The sequence below is a fragment of the Schistocerca gregaria genome, chromosome 3 (assembly GCF_023897955.1).
Source record: "Schistocerca gregaria isolate iqSchGreg1 chromosome 3, iqSchGreg1.2, whole genome shotgun sequence".
In the NCBI taxonomy this organism is placed as follows: Eukaryota; Metazoa; Arthropoda; class Insecta; order Orthoptera; family Acrididae; genus Schistocerca; species Schistocerca gregaria.
In genome coordinates this window covers 412,532,815-412,546,359 of record NC_064922.1, presented here as the reverse complement: position 1 = coordinate 412,546,359, position 13,545 = coordinate 412,532,815, and the positions used below count along the sequence as shown (strand labels likewise).

General features: G+C 37.7%; 1 protein-coding gene across 2 annotated transcripts in view; it reads right to left on the bottom strand.

Annotated features, from left to right (window-relative positions):
- The window catches only part of LOC126356223 (ecto-NOX disulfide-thiol exchanger 2), a 202,191-nt gene that overhangs the window by 111,302 nt on the left and 77,344 nt on the right, over positions 1–13,545 (bottom strand). For both annotated transcript variants that reach the window (XM_050007042.1, XM_050007041.1), the window contains exon 7: positions 1,417–1,629. In XM_050007042.1, coding sequence (XP_049862999.1) covers positions 1,417–1,629 — 213 coding nt within the window. The remainder of the gene's footprint in view (positions 1–1,416; positions 1,630–13,545) is intronic.

Genomic DNA, 13,545 nt, shown 5'->3' with positions numbered 1-13,545 from the left:
TACAGAGGAGCTGTATTACAGCTTTAGACAAAGAGGAGGCTATATGGAAAACAAGTCAAGGATACACTTAATATAAACGTTGCGTTTTAACCCACAGCAAGAATAACATTATCCCATTTTCTCTGTGACCAATGTTTTTATTTGTTTAGTGTAAAATTATCTGAGCAAAAAAGGACTGGGAATATATGAACTTTAACTGAAACATACAGAAGTGTGATAATGCTCAAGAGGTTAACAGAAATGTAAATGCAAACATCTCTTAGGTTTTCATTTCCCCTATTTATTTTAAGAAATATGCATAGCTGGAGAATAAACTCAGAAGCCTTTTCAAAATATTAGGTCAAATATCATAAATGTTAACCTAACAAAATCTTAAATACATAAAAAATGTGTGTGCTGTCTATAGTGTAACAAGATTTCATTTATAACTTCGCTGAGAAACATTTAATTTACCGATTTTGGCCATTTCTTGTACAAATAAAATAATGTAGGTAAGATGTGGTTGCTGTGGTCAATCTGTAACTACAAATGTGAATTGCTGTTTCTGGTTTTTATTTTCAGTAAGAAATGGTATGTATAAATTTAAGGGCATTTTTGTACTTAGAGATGTGTAGTGTGACACCATGAGGGGAAAAGAAAAAAAAAAGTTAGAAATCAATGGTAAGGAAATATGAGGGTTGCTTTGGTAGTAACAGTTTTATTTGCTTTTATTTACAGCACATACAACCTTCTTAGAAAAAGTTAATCAATTGATCCACTTCTACCCAGGCGACAGGGTGTAATACCAACTAAACTTAATCCTTAGATAACTTGGAGTATAATGCTAACCATAACATAAATATTGAAATATGTATATTTTTAATGTTGCAGAGTAGCTATACACATAGAATACAGAAGATATACTGCATACAATATGGACCGTCTTTAAAGAAAGATGGCTCTCACAAACTTTTGGTAATAACACCAACGAACAATGACAGTTGTTCATTGAGTGTTACTGCAGGAAGTAAGCATACCGCAAACAGTAATCCAGATGAAGTCACTGCTGAGGAACAGATTTAAAATGTGTGTATATTTCATGAAACAGAACTTGATGGGGCTTAACCTCACGATTATCCACTATGGCAGAGCCAATGAATTATAGTAGCACGAGCGCCATATTATGGCTAGATATCAAGTAAAAACTATAGTGTGTGTGTATTTAAGTACATATATGCATGCACACATCTGCTGCCAAGCACTCACTCGCTCACACTCGAGCGAGCGTGCACGCACGCACGCACTCCAACTTTTAGCCTTGTAGTGAGCCTTACGAGATACACAGTTCACAACTTTCCTTAGCTGTACCTCAGCCTGTTGCTAACAAGGTTCTTCACATTTAAATAAAGGAAAATAATGTAAAACTGTATTACTTACATTGAATGAGAATGCCCTGCATTCGTCCTTTCATCAACTCCTTAGCTCTCTGAAGTTCTTCATCATACTGTGCTTTTTCACTTAGCAGGCGCCGAACATGTGAGTTTGTTGACTGAATCATAGTGTAGAAAGTATTTGCGTTTCGTTTGTTGCAGTCCCCACGTTCCAGCCATGTAATCACCACTTGCACAGCTTTTGTGAATGAGTCATCCGCTGAAACAAATCATTTTTGCACTGTAAGTACAGGTTAAAGATCTGAATCACAAATATAAATCATATACTAAAATGACACAAATAACTCACTTAAAATATAACACGAGATAAATGTGTTTGGATCAGCCAGTCATTGAAAATATGCTAGGTTCTCCTTTCCCTAAATATTTATGGAGAAGCCTGCCACACTCTCCTCCACCAATGGGTGGGCACTGGAGTTAACTGTCAATGCCTCACTTACAGATGTCGTATGTAGGATTATTATTATTATTATTATTATTATTATTATTATTATCATCATCTTCTTTCCTTTCTCAGACCTTAAGTCTTGTTAAAAATGGAAAGTGACGCGAAACTTGATGAAGCGTGACTTCCTTTTAACTGCACAGTATATGTTACATTGCATTTGGGAACTTTCGGGTAATTGAACATGTATCAATAATTACGGATTTCTGTAGTTGTATATATAGGTTTGGCTGTAGCCGTATTGCATTGATGTACTGGTGGATATTGTGTGGTATGACTCCTGTAGTTGATAGTATAATTGGTATAATGTCAACTTTATCCTGATGCCACATATCCTTGACTTCCTCAGCCAGTTGGATGCATTTTTCAATTTTTTCTCCTGTTCTCTTTTGTATATTCGTGGTATTGGGTATGTATATTTTGATTAGTTGTGTTAATTTCTTCTTTTTATTGGTGAGTATGATGTCAGGTTTGTTATGTGGTGTTGTTTTATCTGTTATAATGGTTCTGCTCCAGTATAATTTGTATTCATCATTCTCCAGTACATTTTGTGGCGCATACTTGTATGTGGGAACGTGTTGTTTTATAAGTTTATGTCATGTGTTCTGGGGTATTCTGTATTTGCTAGTATTGTACATCCGCTTGTGACGTGATCTACTGTTTCTATTTGTTGTTTGCAAAGTCTGCATTTATCTGTTGTGGTATTGGGATCTTTAATAATATACTTGCTGTAATATCTGGTGTTTATTGTTTGATCCCGTATTGCAATCATGAATCCTTCCGTCTCACTGTATATATTGCCTTTTTTTAGCCATGTGTTGGATGCGTCTTGATCGATGTGTGGCTGTGTTAGATGATACGGGTGCTTGCCATGTAGTGTTTTCTTTTTCCAATTTACTTTCTTCGTATCTGTTGATGTTATGTGATCTAAAGGGTTGTAGAAGTGGTTATGAAATTGCAGTGGTGTAGCCGATGTATTTATATGAGTGATTGCTTTGTGTATTTTGCTACTTTCTGCTCGTTCTAGAAAGAATTTTCTTAAATTGTCTACCTGTCCACAATGTAGGTTTTTTATGTCGATAAATCCCCTTCCTCCTTCCTTTCTGCTTAATGTGAATCTTTCTGTTGCTGAATGTATGTGATGTATTCTATATTTGCGGCATTGTGATCGTGTAAGTGTATTGAGTGCTTCTAGGTCTGTGTTACTCCATTTCACTACTCCAAATGAGTAGGTCAATATTGGTATAGCATAAGTATTTATAGCTTTTGTTTTGTTTCTTGCTGCCAATTCTGTTTTCAGTATTTTTGTTAGTCTTTGTCTATATTTTTCTTTCTGTTCTTCTTTAATATTTGTATTATCTATTCCTATTTTTTGTCTGTATCCTAGATATTTATAGGCATCTGTTTTTTCCATCGCTTCTATGCAGTCGCTGTGGTTATTCCATATGTAATCTTCTTGTTTAGTGTGTTTTCCCTTGACTATGCTATTTTTCTTAAATTTGTCTGTTCCAAAAGTCATATTTATATCATTGCTGAATACTTCTGTTATCTTTAGTAATTGGTTGAGTTGTTGATTTGTTGCTGCCAGTAGTTTTAGATCATCCATGTATAGCAAATGTGTGATTTTGTGTGGGTATGTTCCAGTATTATTATTATTATTTTTATTATTATTATTATTATTATTATTATTGAAGTGGCTGAAGGAGGTTCACCATGGGAGACCAGAAAATACAAAAAAAAACTTCAACCTGTTATTTACCACTTCAAGCCATTCATCCTTTCACTTCTTCACAATAGTGTAGAAATTAACAAGGGTAATTTGTATTCTGGTGAAGTTAGTTCAAATGGCTCTGAGCACTATGGGACTTAACATCTTAGGTCATCAGTCCCCTAGAACTTAGAACTACTTAAACCTAACTAACCTAAGGACATCACACACATCCATGTCCGAGGCAGGATTCGAACCTGCGACCGTAGCAGTCCGGTGGTTCTGGACTGCAGCACCTAGAACCGCACGGCCACTTCGGCCGGCGGTGAAGTTGGTTTCACAAAGGCACCTTCAGGAGGAATGATAGGGTCATGGATGAAAATATTGCTCAAATTCAAAATTTTTTTCTCCATACTGGAACGTAGTAGACAAATGGGGTTTACTACACTGAATAAAGCATACAAGGAAGTTTTTATGTGTATTTTTAACTGAAAAATATTAATATCTTCACTGTGTAATTGGAATTTTCCTGACACAGCTCTGAAAGGATGTAGATTGATGGTCATGCTGTAACTCTGGTTGTGGTTATCTGATACACAAAATTAACACATCACTCTGATCCTTACAGATGTAATTTTAGTTCATTGTAGGGATTTGCAAAAAAAAAATTGCCGAAATTATATAAGTTTGAAAAAATTGCCAGTTTTGGATCATATTTTTTGGCTAAAAAATACTAAATATCAATATTAAAAAAAATCGGCTACAATGAACTCAAGAGAATTCAATTTGCTTCAATGGAGGCCAAAAGTCATTAAAACTTGATGAAAGTCATAGCACAAGCGATGACAACTATGCCAAAAAACATGGTTTTGAGAAAAATATGTTTGAAGTTTGATAAGTATATGCCATATTTTTTTTAAAAAAAAGGGACAAAGCTTTTAACTTAAGGGATATCATCAATGACTAGTCCATAATACCTATCACCCTGACTAGTGGATGGCTGCTTTCTGCTACTTTGACCTGATAAGGCCCCATTTTCATCCTCAAAGCCCTCTTCATCACTGAGCACATCATCACTGGTTTCTATCTTCACAGAATTGGTGCATTTCATCAATAATATTGATTTGAAGGGCATTTACCTTGTGCATTAATGCAGTATGGCCTACATTAAATAGACATACACACAAATTTGAAGGAATGTTGACAATTTCGCTTCAGCTGGATGTTACTTTTGAAGCATATCTCGAAATGAAACTACTGAAACTTTCATCCACATGTTGAGTAAAACTGCACAGACAATGCTCCAGCAAATAAGGTTTATTCAAAACTCTGAACATCTCATGAACACAATGAAGGGAGCATGAGTGCGGAACCAGTTCCCTAACACAGAGGCAGAGTACATGCTCGGCTTCAAATGCTCACAGAATTGTTACATTCTGGAGTTTGTGCGTAATATTTTGGGGAATATTCTTCAATGCATAAGGTCAGTAAACGAAAAAAAAAAAAAAATGTTTCAAGTTTTTTCGTCAGTCACCCTGTCGTTCCTTCTTAAGCTTTCTATTAGCTCACTCTTTACCACAATGTTGCATATGTGATGGAACCCGTCACAAATATGTCATTTCCATGACTTCTCTGCAAGAGAATGATTACATCCTGCACATTCTAATATATCATGTTGGCCACATTTCCAGCAGGCAGAAGTGAACATCAAGGATAAGAGCAGATTATTAAACACTGATTCCTATCAAATTTTATCTGCTCCAGCGCCTTTGGGGTTTTAACATCATAGACAGATTGAGTTAGGGAGTTGTATTCGGAAGGTACAATTAGTCAGGGTAAGCCAATTAGTATTCAATGAGAATCCCTTAGTTTAAGCCTTCCTATGAATGTAGGATGATGGACCCTTAATAAAACATTGACCTTATGAATGAAATATACTAGTCTGAGGTACAAGTATTCCTGTACTACTTCAAATCCAGAAGCAAGCAGGGCTTTTTCAGCAGGCGGGGTGGCAACCTGCTCCAGCTTCAGCCCTGAGCAACAATGCTATTTTTGTTCAGATCTATGTCACAAAGTTAAAATTTTACAGGTTCCTAATTGATTTTACAGTCCACAGATGGATCAGAAGTCATTCCAGTGTACCTATATATTGGGCAAAGGCAAGGGCTGGGGAACAAACCAGGCCTTTAAATGCATTACTAACATGACGAAGTTACTGTAGATTGAAAGGCAGGGGCTCACAAGGATTGATAAAATGGGGTCTGTTCTATGCTCTTGTATTTAATCTAATTTCTCCTTGTTACGCAGGATATCACGTTCTAGGGAATGAAGATACATAGAAGCTGGGATCGCAGGAACTCCTTGCAGGAAAGAAAAAGCACATCCTTTCTACTTCCAAGCATTTTTGAGTGCTAGATCATTAGAGAACTGTTCATTTTCAGGTCCCTTTAGTGTGACATGTGAATTATTTTGTTTTAAAAAAATATCTGGAAACTTCACTTGTAAAAACTGATAACTGTGTCGAAGATACATGTTTCTGATATGCTTAAAACATGATAAGCAATTTAAAGTCAACAAACACAAATATGTAAACAATACTATTTGAAAGTAATACTCTCTGCCCGTAACTGGCAAACTGTAATGAGAAGGCCAGAAAATATATTCACTGGGAGCAGAAAATTTGTATGAAAACCTGAATATTTTTCACAGAAGTCCCATTTGATGAATTGTCAAAGGACATTATGCTGTCAGGTAGTGTTTTAAGATTTCTCAACATTAGGGGAAAATACCATCAGGTGACATCTACATAGGAATGGCAACTGTATAATCACATCTTGTAGTGGTAAGTGAGAAATAACACATACTGAATCTATACTTAGAGTGATTAAGAAGATTCCTCAACTCTAAGATTCATATGACACAATGATGATAGTGGTCTTAAGGCCATTATTAAGTGGTTATACACTCTGTTGTCTTCAGAAATTTTATCTTCCTATGCTGGAACTGCATATGCATATGCCTGGCCAGGCAAACAACTTATTAACTTCTCGCGGTTGAGGTTCATAGTCATGAGAAGTTAATAGATGATTTAATTGGTGGTCATCATCTCCTATTCCACTGATGAATTTCTTACTATGAGTGATGTATATGCTACTACTACTACTACTACTACTAATAATAATAATAATAATAATAATAATAATAATATCAAATACATGTCACATAAAATCTGACTCTGCACATCTTCAGTGTACAAGTAAGATATTTAGAGAATATTGTTTTCTGTTTGATGATATGTGGCTGTAATATCCTACGAATTAAGTTAAATGTGTCAATGGAAAATTAAATTGAGAAAACTATTACGTTATGAGGCAGAGCTGCTGGCTAGTTCTTACCTTCAGAAAGGGAATGTGTAGTACTGATGACAGACATCCATAAAAGTGACAACTTCCTACCTTTAGGAACTATTAGTTCAAAAGGCTCTGAGCACTATGGGACTTAACATCTGAGGTCATCAGTCTCCTAGAGCTCAGAACTACTTAAACCTAACTACCCTAAAGACATCACACACATCCGTGCCCAAGGCAGGATTCGAACCTGCGACCGCAGTAATCGCATGGTTCCGCACTGAAGCGCCTAGAACCGCTCAGCCATCAAGTCCAGCAACTATTAGTTCCTTTCTCAGGGAGAAGAGAGGGATCGGTTGGGGGAGGATTAAAAAGGAACGAAAAGACACTCAGATCCCAGGATGAGAGGAACCCAACTGTAATGAGGACAAGGATATCGTATGCACTTCAGTGTACTGTGTACTTGTTTGTATTAAGTTTGCTCTCAACCCTTAATGTTTCTGATTTTTTACAAACAATGGAAAATCCAGGCTGAAGTAACCTATCAGAAGGAACTGAAAGGGCCAAGCACCCCGATAACACATTTGAAACTCCTCATTAATCATTTATGAGGCAAGTGAGATATTTCACAGCACCTTTCAACTTTCATAAGATTTGGTAAAATAAAGGGCAGATCTACAGGTAAACTAACTTCTGCACTCTTGTCTGAATATAATACACAATTAGCTTAATGTGACATACTGAAATCTGTACATGACAATCACTACACATGTTTGGAGGTCCTCTTGTCAGATCAGGAAGCAAGGCATCAAACAATTCATCAATATGGACATCTCACCTCAATGGCCACAGCAGTTCATTAGTTGACTGAATCAGCCACATCATACTGTTCATCATTTTAAGGCACTCTTCTTCTCACTATTGTGTGATCATGCTACCTCAATCGTGAAGCGACAGCACACAGGAAGATGGCAGGCTGAGCAACATGATTTTCAGAACATGTTTCCTTTGATATCACATTTTCTATTTTTGTATCTGAATTACATTGTATTCTAGTAACAAGCAGAGTGGCACTGTCTTTATAGGCAGGGAATATATGTTGTATAGATTCAAGGGCACTAAGGGTCACAGGGGATGGGGTCACAGCGTCCCAATAATAATTGTTTGTCAAGTAAAGTAAAGTCAAATTGTAAACAGATCTTGAGGAGAAATCTAGAGACACAGCAGCTAAGGATGTTTACCTGTTTGGAAATTTCTTTAAATACATAGAGTTAGGGTACTCATTTAATAGTTAAAAACACAACACATCCAGAAGTGCTGTCGCTTCTGTATCTCAATAAATCTAAAATATTTCTGAGCTTTGTTGATGAACACTTTCTGAATAAGGACAAAATGAGCATAAGAACAGCAGTGGAAGAAGCATTCATTGAATACAGAAGTAACATTTCACTGACTGAGATATCGAAACATATACAGTAGAGCGTCGATCATCCGAACGTCGGTCGACTGAACGACCGCTTAACCGAACTGTGTACTCGCTCACACCTGTTATTCTCCCACCCTACCGTCCATCATCCCCCTCACTCCCAAACAAAATTTCCGACAGTAGTCGCCACACTGGGCCACCGCTGGCGGAAAATTGCTTCTAATGGGGCCTTCACAAGGTGCTGCTGACCGGCCAAGCTATCAGTCACTGTGTTTCAACAATCAGCACACTTCTGTCGGCTTGGCATTGGCAGTAGAAGTAGCAGCAGTATCAAAGCTGTTCACAGCAACAGCTGCGCCAGCTTAGAGTTCAGGCGTGCCGCTCCACGCAGTTTGAAGGATTGCACGCCCCCAAGAAGAGCTTCTCACAGGGCATACAGTAACCTTCTGTTCTCTGTTACGACCACTTGTGTGCTCCTGCGTGAAGAAGTGAACTTGACGATACAAAATGCTTGAACGTAAACGTGTTGTCGTTTCTATGAAGGACAAGTACGAGATTATTAAAAGGTTAGAAGAAGGTGAATCTGCAACCACTTTATCCAATGAGTACAAGGTGGGGAAGTTGACAATTACGGATATTTTGTATAATGTGTGTATTGTTCTTGCAAAATGCGTATGTACTATGTTTATATTTTTGTTTAATAAACTGTGCCACATACTATATATTCCTACTGAAGTTGCCTTCGTATGTCACTTTGTAATACTAAAAGGGATGCCTGTTTTCACGAATAAATTTACTGTACAGTACTTCTTTTTGGCAAATAAACATATACATATACAGTTCGATTATCCGAACAAACCAGTTTTCCGAACACCCATGTCCCCCAATTACTTCGGATAATCGACACTCTACTGTAAGTAGTTTTGGAAAAAGATCAAATCATCTGTGTCGTCATTCAGTAATCAAATGTTGTTGATCTGGTCTTCAGTCCAGAGACTGGTTTGATGCAGCTCTCTATGCTACTCTATCCTGTGCAAGCCTCTTCATCTCCCAGTACCTACTGCAACCTACATCCTTCTGAATCTGTTTAGTGTATTCATCTCTTTGTCTCCCTCTACGATTTTTACCCTCCGTGCTACATTCCAATACCAAACTGGTGAGCCCTTGATGCCTCAGAATATGTCATACCAACCGATCCCTTCTTCTAGTCAAGTTGTGCCACAAATTTCTCTTCTCCCAATTCTGTTCAATACCTCCTCATTAGTCATGAGATCTACCAATCTAATCTTCAGCATTCTTCTGTAGCACCACATTTTGAAAGCTTCTATACTCTTTTTGTCTAAACTATTTATCGTCCATGTTTCGCTTCCATACATGGCTACACTCCACACAAATACTTTCAGAAAAGACTTCCTGACACTTAAATCTATACTCGATGTTAACAAATTTCTCTTCTTCAGAAACGTTTTCCTTGCCATTGCCAATCTACATTTTATATCGTCTTTACTTCGAACATCATCAGTTATTTTGTTCCCCAAATAGCAAAACTCCTTTACTACTTTAAGTGTCTCATTTCCTAATCTAATACCCTCAACATCACCCGACTTAATTCGACTATTGTTGATGTTCATCTTATATCCTCCTTTCAAGACACTGTCCATTCCGTTCAGCTGCTCTTCTAGGTCCTTTGCTGTCTCCTATAGAATTACAATGTCATCGGCGAACCTCAAAGTTTTTATTTCTTCTCCATGGATTTTATTACCTACTCCGAATTTTTCTTTTGTTTCCTTTACTGCTTGCTCAATATACAGGTGAATAACATCGGGGAGAGGCTGCAACCCTGTCTTACTCCCTTCCCAACCACTGCTTCCCTTTCATGTCCCTCGACTCTTATAACTGCCATCTGGTTTCTGTACAAATTGTAAATAGCCTTTCGCTCCCTGTATTTTACCCCTGCCACCTTCAGAATTTGAAAGAGAGTATTCCACGCAACATGGTCAAAAGCTTTCTTTAAGTCTACAATTGCTAGAAATGTAGGTTTGCCTTTCCTTAATCTATTTTCTAAGATAAGTCGTAGGGTCAGTATTGCCTCACATTTTCCAATATTTCTACGGAATCCAAACTGATCTTCCCCGAGGTCAGCTTCTACCAGTTTTTCCATTTATCTGTAAGGAATTCATGTTAGTATTTCACAGACATGGCTTATTAAACTAATAGTTCGGCAATTTTCACATCTGTCAACACCTGCTTTCGTTGGGATCGGAATTATTATATTCTTCTTGAAGTCTAAGGGTATTTCACCTGTCTCATACATCTTGCTCACCAGATGGTACAGTTTTGTCAGGGCTGGCTCTCCCTAGGCTATCAGTAGTTCTAATGGAATGTTGTCTACTCCCGGGTCCTTGTTTTGACTCAGGTCTTTCAGTGCCCTGTCAAACTCTTTACGCAGAATCATATCTCCCATTTCATCTTCATTTACATCCTCTTCCATTTCCATAATATTGTCCTCAAGAACATCGCCCTTGTATAGACCCTCTATATACTTCTTCCACCTTTCTGCTTTTCCTTCTTTTCTTAGAACTGGGTTTCCATCTGAGCTCTTGATATTCATGCAAGTGGTTCTCTTTTCTCCAAAGGTCTCTCTAATTTTCCTGTAGGCAGTATCTATCTTACCCCTAGTTATATTCGCCTCTACATCTTTACACTTGTCCTCTAGCCAACACTGCTTAGCCATTTTGCACTTCCTGTTGCTCTCATTTTTGAGAAGTTTGTATTCCTGTTTGCCTGCTTCATTTACTGCAGTTTTGTATTTTCTCCTTTCATCAATTAAATTCAGTATCTCTTCTGTTACCCAAGCATTTCTATTAGTCCTCATCTTTTTACCTACGTAATCCTCTGCTGCCTTCAATATTTCATCTCTCAAAGCTACCCATTCTTCTCCTACTGTATTTCTTTCCCTCATTCCTGTCAATCGTTTCCTAATGCTCTCCTGAAACTCTCTACAACCTCTGGTTCTGTCAGTTTATCCAGGTCCAATCTCCTTAAATTCCCACCTTTTTGCAGTTTCTTTAGTTTTGATCTACAGTTCATAACCAATAGATTGTGGTCAGAGTCGACATCGGCCCCTGGAAATGTCTTACAATTTAAAACCTGGTTCCTAAATCTCTGTCTTACCATTATATAATCTATCTGAAACCTGTCAGTATCTCCAGGCTTCTTCCCTCATACACAACCTTCTTTTATGATTCTTGAGCCAAGTGTTAGCTATGATTAAGTTACGCTCTGTACAAAATTCTACCAGGCAGCCTCCTCTTTCACTCCTTACCCCCATTTTGTATTCACCTACTACGTTTTAGCCTCTTCCTTTTCCTACTATCGAATTCCAGTCACCCATAATTATTAAATTTTCATCTCCCTTCACTATCTGAATTATTTCTTTTATCTCTCCATACATTTCATCAATCTCTTCTTCATCTGCGGAGCTAGTCGGCTTATAAACTTGTACTACTGTAGTAGGTGTAGGCTTTGTATCTATCTTGGCCACAATGTGTTCGCTATGCTGGTTGTAGTAGCTTACCCGCATTTCTATTTTCCTATTCATTATTAAACCTACTCCTGCACTACCCCTATTTGATTTTGTATTTATCACCCTGTAGTCACCTGACCAGAAGTCTTGTTCCTCCTGACACCGAACTTCACTAATTCCCACTATATCTAACTTTAACCTATCCATTTCCTTTTTTAAATTTTCTAACCTAACTGCCCGATTAAGAGATCTGACAATCCACGCTCTGACCCGTAGAATGCCAGTTTTCTTTCTCCTGATAACAATGTCCTCCTGAGTAGTCCCCGCCCCAAGATTCGAATTGGTGACTATTTTACCTCCGGAATATTTACCCAAGAGGACGCCATTATCATTAAACCATACAGTAAAGCTGCTTGCCCTCAGGAAAAATTACGGCTGTAGTTTCCCCTTGCTTTCTGCTGTTCGCAGTACCAGCATGGCAAGGCAGTTTTGGTTAGTGTTACAAGGCCAGATCAGTCAATCATACAGAGTGTTGCCCCTGCAACTACTGAAAAGGCTGCTGCCCCTCTTCAGGAACCACATGTTTGTCTGGCCTCTCACCAGATACCCCTCCATTGTGGTTGCACCTACGGTACGGCTATCTGTACCGTTGAGGCACGCAAGCCTCCCCACCAACTGACTTTTATTTCAGTTCACTGATTCCTACTGTATCTAGATTGAGCCTTTACATTTCCCTTTCCATATTTCCAGCTTTCCTGCCACATTCAGACTTCTAACATTACAAACTCTGACTAGTAGAAAATAATTCTTACATTAGTTTTTCAATTCTTTCCTCATGTCCCTCTTCCCTTACCTTCCGTATTTTCATCCATTGATTGTTGCCAATTCTCTTGCATTTAGAGGTAATTTCTCACCCCAAAGGAAAGAGTGTGTCCTGAACCTGTATCTGCTCATCTGCCCTCTATGGCAAGACTGATGGCAGAATGAGAGTGACTCCTTATACCAGAAGTCTTCAACTGGCATTGCTGATTATTTTTATCCAAAAGTTTATCATTGTTTGGGAAAAAACAAGAGAACCAGGATGTTTTGATTAACAATCAAAGACACTATCACTAAGTAACAGTGGCATTTCTTATGCTCACATTTATGATCCTTTTGGAGAGCAAAAACCGACTGTGTCAGAATCAAAAAACTATGAGCATGTGCAACTTAGCTTAGTTTGTTCATCCACAATGTCCAGATGGCAATATGTAGCAACACTCAGGCTGGTGTAATTATTATTTTTTTTTTTAAAGGAATTCGATACCTTTCCCCATGATGTTTACAGAACAAAATATGAGCTTATGGAATACTTACCTAATTTTATGACAGGATTTACGAGAACATCACTAATAATATGGAGAAATCATAAGATATGAAAATAACTTTGGGCATGCTCCAAAGGAGTGTTATAAGGCCAATATTGATTGCAGTACAAAAAATGATCTGGCGGATAATTTTGGAAGCTCCTTGAGGCTCTTTATGGATAATAGTGTTGGGTATTGTGAAACCACATGCTGTATAATTGTAGAAAAATCTAGGAACATGAATATACAATCAACACTTGGTGCTGGAACCAACAGACGACCTTCAAAATAAACAAATGTGACATATTATGATAGAT